We start from the raw sequence: 25,402 nt of genomic DNA on the forward strand, positions 1-25,402 counted from the left end.
TTTTACTTTAGTCCACATAGTAAAAGAGGGGCTGCCCTCAATTATATTTATACCAAAAATGGTTCTCATGCTCAACAGACCACCATGCTTCTAATCCTGCATTTTTTTCCAAACCTCATTCTTACCTAAGATAAAGGTATATTCCTTTTACTAGGTGTGTGGTGTGTGTGTGCTTTTTTTGTGAGCTTTTTTTGTTTGTTTCCTCTGTTTTGTTTTTGTGGTTTTTTTTTTTTTTGACAGAACTATGGGATTTACTAAGTCAGCAAGACTTTTTGTACATTTGGGGATCAGTGGAAAGAAAATGCTATTTCCACTTGATGCTATTTCAGTGGATTAGGCAGTTCTTCAAACATAAATATTAGCTTGAGTGATAATACCTCAAGGTCTCCCAGCTGCCTTGGTGCTAGCTGAGATTCTTGCACATATTTTTCATGGTAGCACTCTTGACATAAAGGTCTGATATTCTATGTGATAAAAATTCTGCCATTATTATCTGAATTGATTCATTATCTAAATGGCACTCATGGGAACCAAATGAGGATACTACTTTAAAAAAAAAAAAAAAAAGTTTAAATATAGTACCATACTAGCAGTGGTTCTAAAGGTTGCTGCATTGTGTAAACACCTCTGCTCATTTCAGCTTTCAGTAGGTCCCCAGGTTTAGCAGAAGTGAAAATAATTGATTGGTGGCCCATTTATGACTACAGCACTGCAGGAAATCACTCAAGGGAGTCTGCTGGTTTTGGTGTCTAGGAGAATTCCCAATGCTCCTTTGAAACACAACATGTCCTCCACTGGGAATATTCAGAGGGATTACTTAAAAAAGCTTAGCAAGCATTTAATAACAATGTACATAATACTTCAATTCATATTCTATATGCTTCACATCTATTGTTTTGTCAGTTCTAATTGATATATATTCTAAGTGGTTTGGAGTTTTTTATTTAGAAAGATGTAATTTATTTTGTAATATATTATATATAATAATATATATATATATTATTATTATATAACTGCAAATACTCTGTTCAAAATTGTTTCTTGACTATACTGACACTTCTTAATGTAGGGTTTAAAGGATTTGGCCTGAAGGTCAAATTCTCATATCTAAACCACATATTTAAGTAGTGGATTCAGTTTTGCATGCCAGGGGGATAACCATACAGTAAAAATAGTTGATAATGTGTATACTAGAAGCATCAAGCACAAAGTTATTTGCTTTAGTGAGAGCAATTGTACATTTAAAGAATTGTTGCTTTCTCTCTGTGTTTGATGTGTATGCATTCACATTACATTACTTATCCTATTCTTCCTCATGCATTATTCATTTTAAATTGCAGTTAAAAGCTACAGCTTACATACAACAAAATACCATCAGTGCTAGGTTCTTCTAGCACTTATATTCCAAAATACTTGCCATTTCACTACTTCACTGGTGATGGAGGGTAAGAAACTGGCTCATGAAGTTCCTCTCATTCTTTTGCTAGTGCTAAGGCTCCATATATCACCAGATGTCCTTCTGCCTGACTGAGATGTTTCTGTGGTCTTTGAAGACCAGCTTACATATTAGAGGTGAGCTGTTTTCTGTTACTAAAACAAATCATCAAAGCTTGTTGATGGACATTAAAGTAATACAAAATTCTGAACACCCGAATGAAGTGTTTTTTGTACTTGGGAGAAAGAAAATTAGCAGCAATACAGTATTTGAATTTGGTCAGCTTCTTTGCTTTTTGTGTCATGGAACTGGAGCATCCTATCAAGTAAAAAAATGTTAAGATTATATTGATTGGATACATTTCTCTTCTTGGGAAGCTGTGGCCTACTTGACTGTGAGCTTCAGTTTAATGACTAGTTTGGGTGAATGATCCACAGTCAAGTGAACTGCAGAGACATTGTGATTTGTACTCAATGTGAAAATAAAAGATTACTGCATGTTCTGGGTATTTTGCATGATTACTTGAAATTTCATACTTGCAAGGATGCATTTGTCTTATTAATTGATTGTTCCAAAAGACATAGGACTAATTCCTAGCCATGTATAAGTTACCTTCATTCATCTTGCTTTGCTATTCCTAAAATATAATTCTAAAAAAACCCACTGGTTTATAAGTGGACTATATTAAAAAATTATTTATGACACATCATGTTAATTGTACCATACAATAATTTAATTGAAATATTATTTTGAATAATCTATTGGTATGCAGCTGAATGTTATTACTGAAATATTGACTCAGTGTGCCTTGACATCCTATCTTTGTGTGAGAACTGTTGACAACAATAACATAAAAAAACTTAAAAGCTGTATTTCATAGAAAAAAATACCATGGTTTAAGTAAAAGCACTGTTGTGATTTATTGTAATTAAAGCTCTGCTGTGGAGTACTGCGCCTATTTTCCACATTTAACCTTCTTGCTTCCATTTATTCATTGCCTAGTTTCCTTATTCAAAAATTTTGAGACAGAAGGGAGGATGATGTCCTGGTTTAAAACCTGCTTGCCTTTTCAGTGCCTTCCTACATTTTTTTTTTGATGTAAGGAATTTCTCCCCACGGAATACCCCTGTCTGACTTTTGGAGGACATGGATGCAGTGACAAACTAATTATTTTAAAACAATGCAACTTAATGCTGTACTTAGACCTGCCCAATGGAGCTTGCCATGGCACCCCTGTTTACCTGTCAGCCATATCAGCAACTGACTGGTGGGATTGCAGTCCCCGTGCAGCTGAAATATCCAAATTTCTTTGCCACAGGAACTAGCTAGATGACAATACCTGTAGATCAAGAATATTGGATCCTTTGAAAGTGCATCTTTATGAGTTCATGAATCTTAAAAAAACCCAAAGCATTGTCTTTAGCTCAGCTGTGTCAGTCATCAGGAAATACTTTTAAGTTATTCCAAGATACACTTTTCACTATGATCCTTACCTTTCCTTGTGAAAGAACACAAAATATGCTAATTAGGAAGGTGGTAAAAATGTTTTTCCATGTGTGCAGCTGGAAGGGAATTAAGCATATGTAAGGGAAATGACAGCTCCAAATAAATGGAAGGGCTTGTCACATCCTTCTTCATCCCTTCTCTGCTGGTTTTTGAAAGTCCCAATGGTATTCAGGCTATATACTGTGCTTGTATTTTAACACTGAACCCTGCTTTAGCAGGCAAAAACTGAGGTGCTGAACCTTGCTTTCTAAGTTGTGTTCTGTTTCTAGTCCCACATCCATAATTTAATGTATTTCCATTTAATTGTACAGATGAAGACATTGGCATCCACCAGTACTGTGACAAGAAAGAACCAGGTAAAATATAAATAACCATTATTGTAACTAAACAAAACTTAGGGATATTCAATGTCTGACACCAACTGCTTGCTCTTAAAAATGCAGCTTCAAATTTCTTGTTTGTATATACCTCTGTATTTCTATGGAGTAAGGAAACACAGAAAGGAGTTCTCTCCCCAAACTTATGTAGGAAAATTAAAAAACTTTTTAAACCACAGAAGGAAAAAATAAAATAGAAAAAAATATTCACATAAAACCAACCGTTATGTAACTAGAAACCTCTGCAGGATTTTACACTCTGGATTCTTAGGGGTTTTAAGACATTTTGTGCTGTGTGGAGCCCAGCGCACGGCCAGGTGATCGCCGGGATCCCAGCAGAGGGCATCTCTGCCTGCCCTCCGCAATGGCCATTCCGGGCCGAGCGATCCATTTCCTCGATCCGATTAATCCTGGCAATCCTGCAAGTTTCCCCACGGGCCGAAGGGGCTGTGGGGCTGGAGTTTCCCCCCTTTCTGCCTGTCACAGTGCTGTTTCACCCGTGCCTGTGCTGATGGACCGCCGGACCCGGCTCACCTCGCTCCTGCCCGGCGCGGCTGCGGCTCGGCGATGCCACCTGTGCGGCTGGGACTGCCTTTCTTGCACTGCGAATTTAAGATACCTGCCTTACAGGGTGAAAGCATCGGGGCTGCCTTGGTTCTTTTGGAAATGTCTGTGTTTTATCCAACTGTGCCAGCCCTCTGTCTAATATTAGTATTTGCTGACAGAGGTTGTAGGGATTCATTCATCTTTCCATCCTCTTTCCCTTAGCATCACTGATGAAGCACAGTTACTTAGAAGAGAAGCAAAAGCTAGCAGAATGTAAGGATATTTTTTGAGTTTCTTCTTACAGTAAGATCAAATGGCAGATTTGGATTGGTTATGCCTCTGGAAGAGCATTAAAATAACCTTAGGCTGCTTCCAATGTAGCTTTCTGCACATGTCAAGTAAGACTGATGATCACAGAACTACACAGCACAAAACAATTGAAAATTTATAATTATTCCTTCTTGGTATATTTGCAATCTCCTTTTTTTTTACTGTCACTAAGCATGGTAGCGTGTATTGCTTTTCAAGTCCATTGTCAAAAGGAATCACAGAAATTATCCAGATTTTTCCTTATGAAATTTACTTAGCAGATGAGCAATAAACATTTTCCCCATCATCTCTTGACTTGCAACACCAACTGGCTTAAAACCGGCAATTGTAACTAAAATATTTTCATCCAAAATAAAATTCCAGACTAATAATCAGCTTCCTTCTTAGAATGGTTTTAGCTTTGGAACATTTACACTGTCCCTGCATTACCTGGTTAAAAGCAATATCAGTTCATGCTATCACAGAGCAGTATTGTGACAGTTAAAGATTTTTATATTAATACAACTTTTCTTTAGCTCAAATTTTACAACTCCCGCATCGCTCAGAGCATTCGTTAATGTCAAACATTATTACATGACAACTCTGAAAGATCTAATTGATCTTTTAGACAATTTCACAGAGCAATGTCTATGCTGCTAGCTTAAACAAATGAAAATTCCAATGGAATTGTGCATGCATATGAAGGCAAAATGTGTTCTGGAAGGATTAGTTCTCCCCATCACTGCAAGGTGTGTTTGGAGCAGGTTAAAGCCCTGCTGGGGATGGGTGTGAAGGTGCTGCTGCCATGTGGCAGATCCACACCTGCTGCAGAGGATGCTGTGTCAGGCTGGATCAGTGCAGCTCTGGGAAGGTGGGGAGGTGAGGGAGGGTTCCAGGCAGGGAGGAGCCTCCCAGGTTTGCATCACATGTGCTCAGTGTAGTGTTATCCCACAGGGCTGCATGTGTGAAAGGAGGAGCAGGCCCAGATAAATCCTGTCACCAGCAGCCCCAGTGGTGCCTTTTACATGTGTGACAGGCAAAAGGAGCTCAAGCTGCTGCTCCTTGTCCTTGGGAATGCAGGGGTGCCCCCAGCACAGAGCCTGCACAGCCCATTTTGGAAAGAGGAGCACTGGGGAACTTTATTCACAGCTGTTGATTTTTACAGATACTTTGGTATCTCTACAGGCAATTTCCCATTTTACATATGTGGATAAATATTCCAGTATTTATGAAGGCACCATTGAAAATGTGATCTTACATGCCTAATTAATATTATCATAACAGTTCCACCAACGCTGGCTTCAGTCCAATGAAACACAAAGAGAAGTTGTATGCTGGTGTCCTCTTTTGTTGATATGTTAAATCCTTCATTTTTTCACTATATAGCACTTCTATTGTAAGCTCCTTTTTGCAGGGAGGTTTAAGCATAACTGCTAAGTCATTCAGTCTGGAAGTTGGCATCCAAACTGACAGCTTGGAGCTCAAAACTTTTCATCAGGTTTCCTTTAAATAGGAATAGATTATAAACAATGTGTTCTAGTTTCTCATGATTTTATTGTACACTTATGAACAGAAAACTGCTCACTTTTAAATGAAGAAATTTCACAAGTTATTAGAGCCTGATTCTCAGCCATGAGACAAACCAATTACTGGCAACTCCAGAGGAAGCTTTGCCTCCTGGTTGCTAGAATTAATGTATTAGGCCAGAATTTTCACAATAGTGTGCTGAACACTAATAAATTTGTTAAAAGACTTCAGCAGTCATACAGTTTCTTCTTTGCTTGACTTGGCAGATTCTTCAGACCAAATTGTCAAGAACATCCTGTAAATAACTAGACTCCATAAATTATGGCATTCACATTTGCCTGTTAATACTTCTATATATGCATATATTCATGCATATATATTTTGCAGACATGTTAGTGCCTGCTTTTTAAAATTAGGCAATGAAATGTTAGTTCAGAAGACTAGACTATGTTTAGGATGCTTGAAACTTGAAACTGAGTTAATATACTGAGCAGCAGATAGTTTTTCACTCCAAGTGCCTAGCAGCTGGGTAAGCTTTGCACACAATTGCCATAGGGAAATCATGGTCATTGTGGATAGAGCATGCCAACTGTTCCTGTGATTGGGCCTTCTGAAAACAGGTCCTTTGACAGTAGAAACCATGGCCACTTCCTTCCAGCTGTAGGTAAGTTTCACATGTAAGGTAACTCCTTGAAATCTTGGATTTGTGTTTCCGCAAAATGGAAGTTCAAGTCATAGAACTTTTTAATATGACATATATAAATATATGTTTGCACACACACACACACACATGTATATGCATACAATCACTTATATGTACATATTTCTCTACCATCTTTCTTTTTTTCCCCTCACTTTTATTTGACAGCTCGAGATTATCCTTGGATCCTGAAAACCAAGCGACCAGACAAACTGCGAGATGCTCTCAAGGAGGTAGAGGTATGGTTCAGAAAGGTTCAAGCACAGCAACATCTAATCTGGTTTTCAAACCTCTTTCAACAGCTTTAATTTTCATAAAGATCTGACTCTCCCAGGGATGATAAATGTGCTTTTGTCTGGTGGGCTCTTCTGAAACAGCTGCATCTTTGTGTGGCATTTTTCATCTGTAAACTGGAAAATCAGAAGTCTGTTAACTGATAGTGACAATGTGTGCTGCCAACTCCACTCTCTGTTTTCTCTTGTCCTTTAGGACTTAATGCAGAACAGTCTATGTGTGCTGAGCAAATGGAAGAACAAACATACCTGTCAGGTACAGTGTCATCAAAAGGTCTTGCAGTGTTCAGTCAGTGGTGCTGAGCAGCCATTCAGTGATGGGAGCAGTAGTGTTAAAATGTTAACACAGAAAATCATTGGAGTTTTTTTAATATGTGGGCCCTTGTTAAGTAAATTTGCTTTATTTAAATTTCTACCCTGAAAAACATGCTTTAAATAAAAAGCCTGGGGTTTATCAACACAAAGAAATTACATTAAAAGGCCTTGATTCTGTGAGATGATGATGATGATCATGGTGATAATGATGACTATTGTTATTGTTATTGTTACTGTTATTGTTATTATTACTATTATTGTTTTGGGAAACTGAAAACATCCTGTACCTCAAAATAGCAGGCTGAGAGAGCAGCTATGTATTAAAATATATAGGCTGGTCTGGAATCTGTGTTTTATTATTTTTATGTCTTAATTATCTACATAACTGTCACAAATCTTTTTTACTTTATGCTTGTGTAATATGGAAGGGAAGCTATAACTCTAAACCAACTAGATCATTAATCAAGCTACGGAATAAAAGATATTGTGACATGTGGCACACATATAGTTATGTTCCCTGGCTATATGAGTTCCACATTTTGTGTACAAGAAACCCTTTTTCACATCTTTGCTAAGACAGAACAGTAGGGCAGGGAGGGAAGCTGAAAATTAAGTGCTCCATAATCATGTGCTTCTTCTGAAAAACTTAAGTAGTGAATTTTATATGTTTATACAAACTTCATGAGGAAATGCATCATATTTGAAATTGCTTTGGCATGAATACTTGTCAATATTAATGTTTCAAAAAAGGAACTTTGTCTTCTAAATTCTATGCTTTTTCAGACTCATAAGTTTTTCTTCTTATTCAAGTAGTTCCAAATGTGTGTCAGCAGAATGATTGTTAAATATCCAAACACTGTACAGCTAAAATTCCAGAAATGCCTTTAAGAATAGCAAAATTTTTAAATGCTTGACATGCCAGATGCTATGTAGACTTTTCATATCAATAATAAAAATATGATTGTCTAAGCCACATTTGCCTATCAGATCTCACTACTAGTAAATGTATATCATTCACATACAAATTACATAGTATGTATCTGTGAATGTTAATCTTCTAGAGCTGATTTAAATATTAATTGCTAATTTTGGGGAATCATTTTTTCCTGTTATTATTGTTCTGATTAGGAAAGGAATTTGGTTAAGAAATACCAAGTCAATTAGCTGTGCATGCATTCATTTGCATCCCAGTTTGCTGTCTCTTCATTTGCTTTCCTTGTCCATTCTCCCTTTACCATTTTCCTTCCCCTCCCATTCATCAGCATCCACCTGCAGTGTGTACAGTACATACTTTGGAAAAGTAAACTTCTTGCCAACATGTGTCTTCCTGCCTTTACAATATAACACCTTTGGCTGACTATCAGTTCTGTATAAAACTCTTTATTTTTTGACTTCACATATTCTAAGTTATTTCAGGCTTACATCAACATGAATGAGACAAATACAATTTTATTTATTTCTTATTTCTTCTACAAGATGGGAAAGAAAAGAGATGGGTGTTTTCATCTTAGTATATTAGGTATTGAGCCATGTAAAGCGGTAGTTTAATAAATTGAGTATTTGGGGTGTTTTTTCAGATAGCTTCTAAGACCAGAGTATAAGTGATAGGTTATAACATAACCAGAATGAAAATTTTAGATAAAAATCATAATTATTTCTCTGTCCTTAAATTCTGCTTTTGGTTTCTCAATCACAAAACAAAATGTTTTTTGTTTAGTAGTGACTGATGATTGAAATCTCCAACAAAGGTTAGAATGTTTTGCCAAAACAATTGTGTTATTCCACTTTGTGTCTTCCTGAAAATAAAAGACCTCCAACAAATGAAAATAAAATAGAGAAAAATGAATCTTTTGGAAGAGTCTAGAACAGAAAAGCTGTCTTCTATCAATTTTGATGTCAGATGGTTTGTTTTTCTGCTGCTCATCTGTCTTTGAGCATTTGGCAGCAATAATTGGACTGTTCCTCTTCGATGCAAATGTTCTGAAGCTTCTGGAGAAGATGTTGTATATTTATTTTTTAATTCTAAGTTGAATACTAATTAACTGTTTCAGCAAAGAGTGCTCACCACGCAATGGTGTCATCTGTGGCATGCATAACACTGCTGTATTCACAGCCTTTTTTGGATGAATACCAGAGCTAGTGGGAAGAGTCCGTATTTGCATTAACTTTGGAGAGTTACAGCAATGTGTCAGACAAACAGCATGAAGAACATGTAGGAAATTACCCTGATTTTCATAATTTCAGTGTTTGGGGCTAAATTTGAGCATATTGTTTTAATTATAGTATCTATTTTTCCTTTGTTTTTAGTAGTAATACAATGTCAAATAAACTTCTTTATAGAAATTAAAGTATTTAACTCAACAGCCACATTTTCCCATTTTTCATTAAATGATATATATATTTGAATCTGCCATATCTGTAGCTGAACCAGGAGCACTTCCCTTTATATTGTAATAAGAATTCCAAAAAGTCAATGGCTGCTGTACCTTGAGTGAGACAAATGGAAAGAAAACTGAAAAGAGATGCAATGAAAACAAGACTGTCCTTTAAAACAGTAGTATGATTTTCCTCAGATTTTGTGTAAAACAAGCATAGGGGTACTGCCAGTAGCCTAAATATATACCACTATTCCTAATGCCTCACTCCTCCTCCAGCACTTCCATCTCAGAAGTGGCCCACAGGCAAAAATTGGGGGCTGTAATTTTAAACATGCATCTGCTAAAAATAAGAGTGCTGTTGTGTTAATTGTTCATGTGCAAATGGCCAATCAGACTTCATGCATATGCCTCAGTGAGGAATCCAGTTGTTTTGCCCGCAGATTATTTTGTCCATTGCATGACTGTCTATCTCAAAGTTGGCTCTTCTATATATGAGTTTGCCTAGAATGACCATAATGCTAGCCTGGTTCCCTACCTTAGTTAGTATTTCATTTTTTGCATCAAAATTTATCCTATTACCTTTTTATTTTTATTTTTTTTTAATTTTTGGTGTGCAATCAGTGCATTAGAAGTTTCATATTTACTTCCTTGTCCATTGCCATAAAAACCTCAATGACCTTTATTTTTGCAGTCCTATGTATACATTCCAGCACTGCTTAGAGTTTCTGAAATAGATGATGTGCTAGTTCGTGTAAATATAACCTAGACAGTACAGGGATTTTTGTCAAGGAGCTTGCTCTTGTATTTAGAAGAGCTTAGTTGAGTCCTGAAGGACTGAGGTCTTCTCTTTAGCTCTGTTCCAATAGGATCTGAACCCACACCATTTCTGTACAGTACTTCTGACCCCCAACACTGATGACCTGTGTTGAGTTGCTGAAATAATCCTGTAATCTTCAGTTAGCTGATGTCAAAGGAAAATAAATAGACCATAAAAGAAGGATGACAGGAAAAAGACAAGAAGTCTTTACAATAAGATGCCACTGTACTCCTCAGCTTTCTCTGCCAAGAAGTAGTAACCTAAAGAATTAATTTTATCAGTATTGTTGAGTTTATTCAGCTCAGCTCTGGCTACTTCTTGTCTTGGTCTCCTTTTCTAATTCTTTGGAATGCTTTTAAGTTTTGCCATAAAATCAAGAAATCTTTCTATGAAATTATGCCATTGGTTAAGGTTTGATTTTATAATATAAAGCAGTAAAAATGTATGAGGTCTAGCTGAAACGTTTGATTTCCAAATCTTTTTTCATTTTACATTTGCATTATGATGTTGAATTAAACACATGCCAACATTGTTATACAGTTTACTGTATAAAAGCCAAGCACTAGTTATGAATCATATCTGTTACCTGCTAATGAAAAAGATTTATGTATACTTTGCTAAATTGTTTTGATTTCATTTAGTTGTATTTGTGTTGCAATTTATGTATGTGTATAAATAGTTTTTCTATTGTCACCATTATATATATATAATATATATATATAATAGTTGCCATTGTCGACATAGAACTGGATTCTGAATTGAGATACACAGCAATATTTTCTTGCTTGTTCTATCAGCTACAATGCCCATTAGCAAGCTGGTTTAGGAAGACACATATGTGACATAGCACATTTGATATCAAAACCGAGACATTCTCTCTAGAATACACGAGAAGCCAGCACCCATCCCCAATTACTAAGAGGAACACTGCCCTCATATTAAATTCTTTTGGTTGCTTTTGATCACAACTATTAATGTGCTGTGTGGTTTTAGATCTTTGGAGCTAGAAGTACAAATGCATTGATTATTGTGAAACAGTAACATGTAACAACAATAACTTCATCTGTAATAAGGCATGCAACACAGTAATTACAGTGGGGTGGCTAAGAAAGCAATCTGGAATGAAGAGGTGGGGAAAAACCCTGGGAACCTGCTTGAACAAGAAGTGCTTTGCAATTCTCTTCTCCTTTTGCATATTCCTTTGTCAGTTAGGCTCTCTAAGGGAAAACAGTTTGCAGCAATATTTTTTACAGGCATATTTTCCTTCTCTTCCAATTTTAATCAGATAGAAGCAAATCCTGGCTTTGCTCCACAGGTATCTTTTTAGGTAGAAGGGCTGATAAGCAGCTGAGCTGCATGAATGAGGAGTGAAAGGCTCAGGCTTCTGAGGATAAAGGGATCCACTTAAGTAGATGCTTAAGTTGTACTAAAGTCCATAAGTCATGAACCTGTACTTAAGTCTTTTGCTTAATAAAAACTATCTCAAATACATATTGGAGCACTTTGCTATCGGGAAAGGAAAGGGCTAAATCTTCCCCTGAGTATCCTCTGCTGCTCATGCCTTTCTTGCTCAGAGGAGAACAATTCTTGGCATATAAAACACATAATCCTTTCTATCAAAGTCTTTATATTCAACTCCTCAGTAACAGAGAAGTGGCCCTTCCTTCCCAGTATGTAGAATAACCAGGTGCCCAAACATTTTGCTCAGACTACATTCAAGTACAAAGTCCCTGTCTTATCCTTCCGATAGGTATGAAGTCATGCTTTCATATTTTGTTTAGGAACATCTTGTGACTGTTTAAGCTCTGGAGATAGCTCTTCTGATTTTATTTTTCCCATCACAGTACTTTAATCTGAAAAATTTATGATGTGTTTCATCATTGTGAATCTCTTTCCCTAATTTAATATCTATTAGATGGAACGATGTAGTGCCTTGTGTAAATAATGCCTCTTACATTGGCTTTTATTCCTTAGCATTGATGGGCTGTTCCCTTTGGAGCTGGATCACTGTGTATCCGTCTTCAAGCCAAGTTTGCAATCTTCCCTATTTGCTTTATATTCATTCATACTTGTGACTGGACTGCTTCCATCCACCAAAATATGAGCTTAACTAGGCAAGCTTATGTGTTACAGCACCTAAATCTTACTATCATGGAACAGTCTTTGCACAGACTACACAGGATGTAGCAAATTGAAATAGTGGTTTCAGTTTGAGCACATAAATATTTTCTCTTTTACAGAATATTTTTGATGAAAGATAGCACAGAATCATAGAATCATTTAGGGTTGAGAAGACCCTTAAGAGTGAGTCCAACTGTTGACCTGATGCTCCAAAGTTCATCACTAAAACCTGCCCTTAAGTTCTACATCTACACATGTTTAATACCTCCAGGGGTGGTGACTCCACTACTGCCCTGTTTCCTTTAAGTGCCTGCTTGTACTTCATGGAAAACTCTAAAAACTAATTTTTTTAAAATCTCAAAAATTTGTTAAAATACAATTTAAGATTTCCCAAATATCTCAAAGTTCTGAGGAGAATAATGTGAAAGAATGTTTTGCTATAAAATGAAAGAAGGTGGGAGCACAATGGGAGAAACAATAAAAGTAATGGAAATGATACTACATTTACATACTATCTGTGATTCTGTCATGCCATAGTGATAGCACAGAGATCTATACAATACTGAAAATCCATAACACTGGTTTAATGACTAGATTCATAAATGTAAAGCAAAGCACACCCATTAGCACAACATTTTATATTTATATAAATGTCTTGTCATGAAACACTGGAGAGGTTTTCATTGATTTCTGTTCTAGCTCTGTAACGGGGGCAATTTATGCCATTACCAGGAAATTAATACATTGGCATAAAGTGAATTTACACCCTGACTGTACTATTCCTGTTGTTAGCCAATAATACTGAAAGATTGGGGATGTTTTACTCTATCAGGCTGATATCCATTCAGTTATGTAGAACTGAGCTTTCTAGAGTATTTATGTAATTTCACTAAATTGTTGTTTACATCACAGTTTGGTAGCTCCTGGGTTTCAACCCTCACTTTTTCCAGCAGGTTTTTTGGACAGTTATAGCCAACTGTAGTCAAACCTTGCTGGACTCCATGTTACCAAGTTGGAAATAAATTGTGATTTTATCTAATCTAACTTCAACATAAGGACAAATTGAAGTTTTGAAAGATTGTAATAAAAGCTGCATGAGTGTAAGCGTGTCTAACATTTTTACTAGGACAAAACCTTAAAGGACATCTGTCATGACAGGGAATATTGAAACATTGACTATATGAATCTATCAAATGAATGTATGATTAGACTTTGGCAGGATGGGAACTGATCATTTGTTCTTAGAAATTAATTTCACATCACAGGGTTTTATTAGTTTCTGCTTTACACGTCACTAGAATGTATTTTTTAAACATGTTGGTTAAAGGTGTTAGGGCAGGAAAATAATTTGTTTAAATAGACATGTTCTGTTCTTTGGAGAGCACAGTGGTATAACAATATAGCAAAATATATATAAATAAGAGTTTCCATGACTAAATTGTTGGGATCAGAGCATTGCACAAGGGACATGCCCACTTAGATCACTCCATTCTTGTCCCCCATACTTTTTTTTTATTATACAGTCCAGTGGATTTCACTGCAAGAAAGTGCTGAAGATTATATTGCAACCATATTTGTCTCGCAGCTCCAGCACAAAGCAAACAGGGAATTTTTTTATGTCAAATTCTCCTACAAGAACAAGTGTTTCTTTAGTAGTTAAGTTTTTTAAAAGCACAGGGATTTCTTTAAAAATCTGCTAGGTAGAAGTAAGAGCTGGAGTCCCAGATTCCTGGCCTTTGGTGGACCCTCTGGACTTGCCTGCAGAGGTCTTTCCACTGAGAATTCCTTTCATGGGCTTTATTTTCTGAATTCTTTTGCTGTGGTAGTTGCACTCAGAAAATGACTAATGGTTTAATTATGCAAAAATAAATGTTTTTCATAACTCCTCCCACTGAGCATTCTCTTTCTCATACAAGATATTGCATAAGAAGGAGCTTGATGAATACTGTGACTTAGTCTGCAAGATTATATGTATCATTTAATTTAAATTAATTAGGCATGAATATTCAAATAACTCTGAAATAACCCTGTCCAATAGTTTAAATTCTTTCTTTCTAAGAGAAACATCTAAAACATTATGTCAATGAGTGAATGGATTTATTGGAAGCTCACAGCTACCTCTGTGGTAGGGTGCAATTATTTATTTAAGCAATATATGAATGATCAGAAATAACAAGAACAGCAAAAATGTGCTGGTTTTAATCTGTGATAATAATATAGAATTATATTAAACCCTACTTTACACTTTTTTTTTTACGTGCAGGCAATGCAGTTACTTTATACAGAAAATATCAGGTCTAGGGATGATAGAGTGATCTGTGTAACTTCTTCCCTCCTTCAGAACAAATTTTTGATCTCTGTTTTTAACAGACTAATTCAGTACATTTTATGTAACATTTGGGGACTTAGCTACTTCTTTAAGTGTTCAGCAATTGTAATTCTTGTACCCTTGTAATTCAGTATTGTGTTACATCTCTCTCTTTCATTGAAAAAGCTTTCTAAGTCATTATAAGGCATCTTCACATCAATGATAATTCATTTTTGTAATTTTGAAAATTAGATTACTACATAATGGACAGCTGCTAATATGTACCTTGGAACGTTTCACTTTATTAATGATTTTTGATTTCTTGTTTTCTCTTTGGATTCAGCTCCTCTTTCACTCAGGTATTTTGGTGTCCCTAAGCCTTTCTGGGCCACAGCTGGAGAAGGTGGTGATTGACAGGACCCTGGTGGGGAAGCTCATCTCCGACACCATCAGTGATGGTAATTACACCCATGTGCAAATCAATTGCCTACATTAACAATAGAGTAGAGAAACAGTATGTCAACAGGTAGACTAATTATTGCCACTGGGGACTTGCAAACACAACAAGTAATTGCATGTAATGCTATAGTTACAACCCTCAGGACTAAGAGCACTTTAAGAATATTTAACATCAAAGTTTTCAGGCTTGTCAAATGCTGCATGGGTTTCTAAAATTCCGTTTCTTACACTGTAATCGCTGTGAACATGCCATTTGAACTTGTCATGTTTATTTCGTAAGTGGGAAAATGGGACAGAACCAAACATTAGCCAATTGAATAATTGCATGGGATAGTTATTATTAAAGTTGTTATTAGAAAAGGCTGGATGAGTTATGTGGAGGTGTTCTGATTTAGTTTCTTGATACCCAGAATCTCACTATTGTTATTAACTAGTGACTGATAAAAATTAAGTTTTCATTTAATGCAGAAGAAAACTTACAGAAATGTCCCTGTTTTCCACAGCTTTATGATATGACTCGTATCATTGAGAAATCAGCTGGTATCTTGGCTTCTGCAGAAGCAGAAATATGAAATTTTGGTGTGAGCCATATTACATGTGCACTACCTTCCAAATTCTTTAAGAGTAGACCCACATTACATCCTTCTAGTAAGAATATGTGCTCAGTTCAAATTTGATCTTTAATGATTTAATTTTCTTTTTACTCAGGTGTCTATTGAATATTGGCCTAGGTTTTAAGAAACTACAACACTGTGTCTCTCTGATCTTTTCTTATAAATATGTTGTAGTTTAGTCTTGAAAATTAGCATGAATGTAACTATGTTAGTAGAATCTTTATTTATAAAAAAATTAACCCTCAGCACATTTCTTATGAACTAATTCCACAGAGAGCAAAGAACACATTTACTATCTTGTCTTCTTTTTTTCACTCTTCACCTTAATTACTGGACTGCTAATTCCATCTATGATTTTTTGCACTCTGTTCCTGGGGGGAGGATTTCCTACTTTCACGTGGCAAAAAATAGGAAAACATGGAATCTAAGGTTATTGCCAAATTGAAGTAGTTTGTGGACATTATTTGGAATACTTTATCATTAAAAAAACTAATAAAAAAGAAAATATGTGGATCATGTCTTACTTTGGATTAATATGGCATAGAAATATTTGTTCAGAAAATACTGCTAACTAAATGAGCTTACAACTAAAACAACAGTAAAGCAACAAATATATTTTAATACATTTGGACAACTGTACTAATTATATAAATAGCATTATATAATGTTTTGTCCTTGTTTTCACTTATTCAAGGTTTTCTTAAACCTCCGTGTTTGCTAATACCCAAGTCTGTAGGTGAAATAAAACTGCCTCTGTTCAGTAAAAGCAAAGCACTGAATAACTTTCATTGCAATACAGTTTTTATTTTCATGAACAATAAAAGAAGGTGCTTTTGTTACCCACACAAATAGTGCTCAAAATACAATTTTTTATGCTGAACTATCCTTTCAAGTGAAACATGAGATAATGTTGTCCTAGAGGAAATTAATTTTAATTCAATGAAACAGCACATCTCTCCAAATCTGACTTCAAATTATGTCTGTGATTATAAAGTTGGCCAAGAGTAATTCTACATTTAGCACAAGAAGCCTGTATAAAAATATTAGTTCTTACTTCAGCAATTGTGTATATGTAGAAATGGATAAGGGTTACAATCTGCCAGAATTACTTATGAAATGTTGTAATTCTCATTCAGAGTAGCATGTCCTCCTAACATTTGGAATAAAGGTCAGATTGTGTGCACAAAATACTATTGCTTTTATAATCCTTCTGCTTCTAAGAAAGTTCTCCTGATTCTTATTATTTATAGGCAAAATTTCATCACCATCTAAGGTGCACTGCAGCTCATTTTTAAGGCAAACCATATGTGTTAGGACATCAAAATATTTTAACTGTGAACATACATACTGAGGATACCATATTCAGTGGTTTTCAATTTTCATGTGTGTGCAGGATCTCAGTTATAGCTTCTGAATCACCTTATCAGATGCTTTATCACCTTTTTCTTTTTCTTTTTTTCTTTTTTTTTTTTTCCAAAATAGCTGGTGTTAATGTTACATTTCAAAGGCAATTATTTGGCTGTAAACTCTACCCTTTAGCATTTGCATACCAGATACTTCAGAGTTGTGCCAGGACATGACTGTTGGAAAATGCAAGTGGTTATAAATTAGACTAAAGAAAAGCAAAGCTGAGTAGCCAGTTTTCCATGTTTATATTTAAGACTAAACTGTCAATTAACTTAAGGATATGTAAAATTTGGATTTAAGAATCTGGGCTATTAGTAATAAATTATTTTTTTTTTAGTTTCTTTTTCAGAGGTTGTTCCATAGAATTTTGATTGTCTCTAAATCTGGTTCCACTTTAATTGGCATTTTCCTTTTAGGAGAGGTTTTTGAGTTTACAGTCTGAGCACAACTTTCTAGCTTTATTTTAAACTATCAGTGATCTGGTACTACTTACCCCAATGATTCACTTCATATTCAGACACCTCTTCAAGTGTGGGTGCTGCTCGAATAACTGGGTAAAAAAATCCTAGATACATTTTTCTAAGTAATTTTCATTGACAGATTAGTTAATCACTTTTATATTGAACTAATTTGGTCTAGCACCCCCTATGATAACAGTGGGGATTCCACTGAGCTTTTCCAAACTCCAAGGGAGTCTGTTCCATCATCATTACTTGTATCATTTGGGTACCCCATGTGAAGATTTCAGTGAATTCATAACCCCTCTAAAGCCTTATCCTGCATGTAACAGCCTCCTTGGTGTCTGCAGCAGCAGCACCAGGAACCTTACAATGTCAAAATACCACACACACCTCGAGTACTAGTTTGCATTTATCACCCTTAACACAAGCTAAGCTATATGAAGTCCATTTGAAAATTACTGGTGGATGCAACCATAAGAAGAAAAAAATACTGAAGACTGAATAGATACTGAGATGAAAATTAATGTGGAAGGGCATAAAATGTATATTTGAATGTAATGGCATTTTGATAGGAGATAATTTATTCAGGTGTATGTAATCAGAGTATTCCCTAGGCTTTATTTCTCATTTCCAAGAAGGTCCTGACAGGATGACACACTGATATGTTTCAGGACATTACAGGGCTTTCATTGTAATATTTAAGACACTGTCTTGAAAAAAATTGCTTTTTGCAGTGTCTCAGTGGAGTGTTCATGACTTTGTTTTATTCCTAGAGACAGGTATTACAGTACTGACAATTTTTATTTGGTTTTTTTTTTCAGCTGTTCTTACAGACAATTTCATCATCTTGTCATTTGAGGACCATAACCAACTCTGCTTAATTCAGTTTACAAAGGCAATGGATTCTCCTGATGTAAACAAAAGACTGGAAAAACTCTCTTGTTTGGACTCTAAGGTATAGCTGCCAATGGTGGCTGCAAATATTGCAGGAACTGTACATCATGAATCACTAATGTTCACTGATATTGTAGTGCCACATTAATTGCAAACCCCTGTATAATTGATCAGAACAGCTCAAATTCTAAAAATGGCAGTTACTGAAAAGCCAATAAAAATTAGAATGTCATTCTGAGTTAAAGAGTTAAAATACTGTGCCAAGGGATCCAGATTTCTACTGTGTTTATTTTCAGGCTCAGACACACATTTGAGTTACCTCTGCTTGACAGATTACCTTGTGTCCATTGAGCAGCAGTAAGTGACCCTTGGCACATTCTTGGCATCTAACAAGCATGAAGCAAAGTCTGTAATGGTAAACCTCAGTGTAAAAGATTTAAGTAAATGTATTTTACCTCTTGCATGTTGTGGGCTAAAAACACACACACAGTCAGTTAGTGTGGCTCAGCTGACAGACACAAACACATGAAGCTCTGATAGTTCAGTCACCTGTCTGAGGTCCTAGACTGTTGTAATTCTTTACAGAAATCCTTATTTCCCCACTAGTTACAATAATGGTGTTGTTGGGAGAGTTGCTTTTAGAATTGAGCCAGTGAGAAGGAATCAAGATATGAGTGGTTTCTCACCACTGGCCAGCTATGTGTGTGACCTTAGGCAAGTAACTCAGTGCCTCGGTGTCTCAATTCATTAGTTACACAGTGGAGATTGAAATACTCCTTTTTTGCAGCCCTTTTTGTGGGGGTGTGTCTTCACTACAGTGACAGCAGCAGCTGAAAGGTAGCCTAGAGAGAGCTGAGCTGAGCTTTAAACTAACCAGTCTGGAGGTCAGTGGGAACAAGCTCATCTCAAGATGAATTACACTGTGTCGTGGATGGATTGGGCTGGGCAGACATAACTTATTTCAGCCATAAGCACTTTGGCATCCAGACACCACTTCCTTAGGTGGAAGTGCTTGGTGCTACAGCAATATGAAAAAATAATCAGCCACGGCAATTAACTTCAAACAGTTGAAGTAGGGAAGGGGCTGCATCCAATTCCCTGCAAGAATGAAGAAGGGTCAAGCCTTTTCCCAAGAAATGTAGAAAGATGTTGTGAGCAAAAGAGAGAGTTTATATTTATTTCAGACTGGATAAACATTAGAGAAAACAATCTTGTGCTAGCAAATATTTTCCCCTTGACAACCCCTCAGTAATTTACTTCCTCACATAAGGGAGCTTGCATCTGCAAGGCAAGCTTTTTAAAGATATGTTTAATTTAAGTTTTGCCGTAATGTGTTTTAACTTGCTTGGTAGAAATACTTTCTGCTAGGATTAATATCTAATACATTTTCCAGGCTGTTTCAGTTCAGGGCCTCTTTTCAGCAATGGCTCGTGTTTGCAAGATTGATCCAACCTCTATAACGTGGATTTGAGACAGTTCACTGTTCACTGGGAACTGAGCTGATACATACTTTACTTTAAAATGCTGTGCCTTGTGCCTGGCCTGTGGCGTTCACTGAGGCTGTGCTTTGGGAGCGAGCGTGGTGTGTGGCGGGGCTTTTCTCTTAACAGCACTAAATTTTATAGAAGCAGCTGTGGTGAACTACCTTTGTCATTGAAGTGTGAGGGCCACAGCTCCTGACTTAATGTTTAGAAAAACCAGAAGTATCTGCTGCGCTCCTTAATACGGTTGTTAAGTTCAGTTCTTTGCTGACACAGCTGAGCTTCTCAAGACACCTCCATGCACAAAATTCCCTTTGCTTTCTTTTGAAATCAATGGGAATCACTATGGAATATTTCTCTACCAGCCAAAAAAAAAAGGCATTTGCATTTTTTAATTGAATGTTCTTTTGTGTGAGGCTCGCTAGTTAGGCAGCTAAATATAATTTTTATTATCTTCAGAATTGCACCAGTGTGAGACTGCAGAAAGTGTTATTCACTTCTGCAATAATATTGAGTGAGCTCTCTGCATTGATTTATACTTCTTTATGGCTGATTTTGGTCAAACTTCAAAAGCTGAAAGATCACAGACATAGCACTAGTGTCAATCTCACTAGAAAAATAAGATGTTCCTCAATTTCAAGTGTGCAAACTTGTAATAGTATGTAACAATATGTAACAATTACAAATGTTGTGGGTTTAGGGGAAAAAAGGGTTCTTTAGAGCTGAGATTTTGTTCAAGAGAAATTGAATGAGAAACGTAGCGTGCACTGATATAGAACTAACACAGGATTAAAATCTGGAGCCAAGATTTAGGGAATTTGATTGTAACCTTCATTTCCGCCTCTGACTTTTGGCGTAGTCTTGAGAAATGTAGTATTTGGGTTTACAGTCCCGTTTCTAAAATGAGGAAAGTGTTTGTAATGATATGATTAAATTTCTGACATATTGTCATTGTAATGATAAGCAATCTCACATTGTTTGATGTCCAGGCTCATGGTGGGCAAAATTGGCAGCAGTGCTGGACTGCCAGGGTTCTGCCAATAATAAGAACAAGTCAACCATGCTTTCCTCATCACAGCTTGATATTTTTATTAAAGTTGAGTTTTTTATGCAATGCATACCTAAATGAATGAATTAACCTCCCTGTGCTCTTCCTTTCTAATTGATACCACCATGAATTTTATTTGCCCTTTGAAGCAATAAAGGAAGACTTATTATATAAATGACTACAGGCTTGAAAACCAGTGAAATATAAAAACCAACTATTATTATTTGCCTTTTCTCAGTGACATGAATCCATGTTTGAGAGTAACATGTCTAATGCAAGACATAAAGGTCAACAAAGATCTGTGGCTGTTACGACATGTGCAATTGTTATTAACAGTTAACACTACAATGCAGGACTAATTAATACTTGTGGAAGTATATGTGCTTTTCCAGCCTAATCAATGTGTTGTCACCAAATTAGCTATTCTAATTCAAGTAGCAGCTACATCCTAACTATTATGTATGTTTTATCTTTACTTGTTAAAATATTTTGACAAGTAAAACACAGGATATTCTAAAAATATTGACCTTTTTCAAGGTTTTCCTGTCTATGTTTTTTTAATCCATTTAAATTTACTGAAGGCAACAGAACAAGGAGTTAAATGTTTACCATGAGAGAACAACATTGGTAATTACTTTGATTTCAGTTCCTTTTTATGTGTATTCATGGGATGAAGAGGTCAATAATATTATGACCATGCAAATAGAAAAGGGTTCTTTTTGACCATATAAAAAACAGCAAAGGATTATTAAAGCATTAACCTTGATTTTAATGGCCTTGGTTGAGAGCTGAGATCACAATTTGGATGAGCCTGATTATTTACTAAATACAATACATAAATGCAACGGGTTCTTAACACCCATTGCACTCTGGCATTATCGCATTACTGCCAGCCTTTGTTGCCTTGCAGACAGGAATATGAAAGCAATCTGTCATGTAGTGAGACTGGCTCCAGAAGCATTTCTCTGATAAGAAGACCCCCTGCCCTTTGCTAGTGTCTGGTCCAGTAGGCTTAGCCATGCGCTTAATCCCCAGAAAGTGGTTCGATTATTGCTGACCAGCAATGGCAAGATAGTTTTTTTTTCCCCTAGCTATCAACCTTCCATTAATTCCTTAAGCAGAAATGCGGTGCAATCTATATTTCCTTGGCATGTGTCACCCAGATGGTGCACTGCTCATGTTTTCAAATAACCATGCTCCAAATAACAGAGTTTGAATAATAAATTCCACAAATCCTTCCTGAGAAAGAGGCACAATTCTCAAGAGCTGCATAAACTTTACGCATGATGCCGTAGCTCATCCACATTATGCAGAAAAGTATATGTTCTTTTGCAAAGCGGATGTTTGTGTTTCCATTCCTTAATTTGGGGAGGAAGAAGAAAGATATATGTTTGCTCAAATACTGTAGAATATATTTAATATTTGATTATGTCTTAAACACTAGCCTTAGCTCCGTGGTCAGCTTTGCAGAACTTGTCATTTAATATGGCTAAGCTTAAATCCTGTGTGGAGGTCGATGCTGTCAAGCAACCATGACTGTACATTTTGGTATTGATTGGAGTCATTGCAGTAAATTCCTTCTTAACTCATATTCCTTTCCATCCCAATCCCCTCCCCACAGATAAAAGAGTGAGCATGTCTTTCTGTCTGAGGAGATATTTTTCACGTTTACAGACAGCCTCTATGAAGATATATGTATGCAGCACTCTGTGTATATATACATTCTTTCTCACACATCAAAAGTAAACACCCCCATTTGCTCCTACCATGTTATTTTATCACCTCCAATATTCCCTGCATTTTTTTCTTCCATCAGATTTCTTATGTTGATATACTTGGACCAGAAGGTAGAAGGATGAAACGTCACCTGGCAATAAACTGTATGCAAGATCTGGTCATTTGCTGGTGGTCAGCAACTAGTGATGGAGCATGGCCTTGGTCTCCTATTTCCTGTCAGAGGGACAGAGCCAACCTATTGCTATTAGGCTGTGCACATGGAAAATTGGAGGTAAAGTGATGAACTGTCTTGTTACATGATTTTTTCAAATTTGCTAAAGAAAGAGCTATTCAACTTAAATGCGTAATCGAGTAGCTATAAAGAATAGATGTGATTAAAACATAAGACAGGAAGATCAGACATTCTAATAGTAAAAACAAAGGTTTTTTATTTAACAGAAAAGCACCTTCTTTACTGTGTTTACTATTTTCACATCAAAACTGTCAGCCTGAGAAATGTAGCCAGGAAATTAGGTCTTTATCATGAAATAGCTTTGGTGCAGCTGAAACTGAAAATAGAAGTGTCAGAGTTCCACTAGAAAACTTTAATATGAATTAGCAATTGTAACTGTTGCATGTATGTCTGATGCAATTATTTTACACTGTCTGCCATGTTAACTGATAGGCAGTCTACATCTCTTTCAAGTGTTTTTCATAAAACATTAGCTCTGCCCAGATGGTGGTTAAATTTTTGTTTTGAGTATTGGTCAAATCAGGGACTGATATTTTTCTCAAAGGAAAAGTTAAAACTCCCTATCTACAGGTGGGAATGTAAGCTATGAGTTAGGACAGAGCAACAAGCTGACTCTCCTCCTGACACCTGCTTTGCTTACATTTATAGGCAGATGTTTTAATTTCAGTTATTTAATTTTTGTTTCATCTGTTTAAGAATATTTGAATCCAATTTGTTTTATTAGGTAGAAATATAAAAATGAAGTTATCTGGGCATACTCTGAAAGATCCAGAGTCTGAATTTAAAATGTAAAAGCTTTCCTATACTAACATCTTGTATAGATGCTTCTGTATTTGGAATTTTATATTCCGTTTATCTTTACCCACTTCTAATATGGACTAAAAAGGCAATGACTGTAGGAGAGGAGCACAAACTCAAGGAACAGCTGTGAAATAGCTGTTCTGGATTAGCTACTGCAGACTATTTCCCTGTAGGGAAAATCCCTAAGTGACACTTAAGAATAAGCTACTCTTACAAACAGCATCCTCCTCTCTTTAATTAGGGAAGATGTAAATGTTTTAATGTCTTGGAACTATTACTTTGATAACTAATATTCATTTAAGTGAGATTCTTTTCCCTTGGGATTTTCTGCCTATTGAAAGTGAAGAGAAAAGGTAGCTGAGACAGCTTTTCTTTTCTTATTTCTGTCATTAGTCACTGCAGAATTGAAGTTTAAATTACCTCCAGCTCTGCCTTCTTTACTTCTTTTCAATTGACCTCTCTCCACTTGCGGTCATCTTTGACTCATCTCTCTCCTCTGCCTGATCTACACCTACAGTTCTCTATTCCCCTGCAGCTATGCCAAATCACACAGAAAAAAATTACTCTGGGAGCTAAAATGTGAGGCTGTTCTTTGTAAGCTTTTCCAGCCCTGTGCCAGTTATTATGAAACTTCATCCTACTAACATTTCAGACTTTATTTTTTACCATGACTTCTCTAAGTCCAGGTTCTGAGAGCAGCATTCCTGTGCCTATTTTATTCCTCCCCATGTCTTCCAGAAATCTCCCTAATGCCACCATAGCAGTTTGCAGTTTCTGTTTCCTGATATGGTTTTTTAGAGACTCTTTTCTTTTAAGAAATTAACAGAAACCACCCTGACAGTTTAAAGTTCTGTGTGTTTCATTTAATACGTTTTAGGGAGATTGCCAAATCACATCATTCCCCTGCATCTTTCAATACACCTTGTTTTATCCTTTTCTGGTTTAAACTCTAGTATAGTCCCAAGCACATCACTGGTGCTTTACACAGTAGTGATAATGAACATTCCCTGAGGGTTTAGGCTTAAAGTCATAATCATTTTAATTTGGCCTATGTTGTAACAGAAATAGAAGAAACTTTCTTAAAAGTAGCACTGCTGAATTTGACTGTTCAGTTGCTTTCCCCTTTCTGATTCTTTGTCTCTACTTTTCTGTTTTAATTCTTAGATCTTTGGATGAATTTTTTTTTTCTTGTGTTTATTAATAAAATACCAAGTACTATGGCAGAGCTATGGAAAAATTAGTCATAGATGAGTAACAAACTGTCTTGCTGGTTGTCAGTTAGGCTGTGCCATGTACTCAGCTCCTGGATGCTCAGGAAGCCTCAGGTCACTCTGCCTATACATTTAGCCTGTATGTCCATGATGAGTCACCCATGGTGGTGTTTGCTTGAGGTTTTTTGTTTGATTTCTCTTGAGTTCCTTATGGGCAGGGATTAAATTCCTGTACATGCAGGGAGAATGTCATGACCCAGAATCTGTAGAATTAGCATCAACCCCCAGTCTTCATTTAACTGAGGTGCATTTTTCCCCTGCAGTCTTGGAGGGAAACTTTAACTTATCACCTTTAACTTCTGAAGGACATTTGATAGCTTATACATGGAAAAAAACCCCCAAACATAGCTAACATTTCTAGACAG

At 36.2% G+C, this 25,402-nt stretch overlaps 1 protein-coding gene across 2 annotated transcripts in view; it reads left to right on the top strand.

Moving 5' to 3' along the window:
- Positions 1-25,402, top strand: part of WDPCP (WD repeat containing planar cell polarity effector) — a 145,357-nt gene that overhangs the window by 41,163 nt on the left and 78,792 nt on the right. For both annotated transcript variants that reach the window (XM_088053196.1, XM_088053195.1), the window contains 7 exons: positions 1,488-1,572; positions 3,253-3,297; positions 6,569-6,639; positions 6,890-6,949; positions 14,976-15,090; positions 18,395-18,528; positions 22,813-23,004. In XM_088053196.1, coding sequence (XP_087909322.1) covers positions 1,512-1,572; positions 3,253-3,297; positions 6,569-6,639; positions 6,890-6,949; positions 14,976-15,090; positions 18,395-18,528; positions 22,813-23,004 — 678 coding nt within the window. In that variant the 5' untranslated portion in view covers positions 1,488-1,511. The remainder of the gene's footprint in view (positions 1-1,487; positions 1,573-3,252; positions 3,298-6,568; positions 6,640-6,889; positions 6,950-14,975; positions 15,091-18,394; positions 18,529-22,812; positions 23,005-25,402) is intronic.

This window comes from Pseudopodoces humilis, chromosome 3 (assembly GCF_049639895.1).
Source record: "Pseudopodoces humilis isolate 2021_Gansu_Grassland_sample_001 chromosome 3, ASM4963989v1, whole genome shotgun sequence".
NCBI classification, from domain to species: Eukaryota; Metazoa; Chordata; class Aves; order Passeriformes; family Paridae; genus Pseudopodoces; species Pseudopodoces humilis.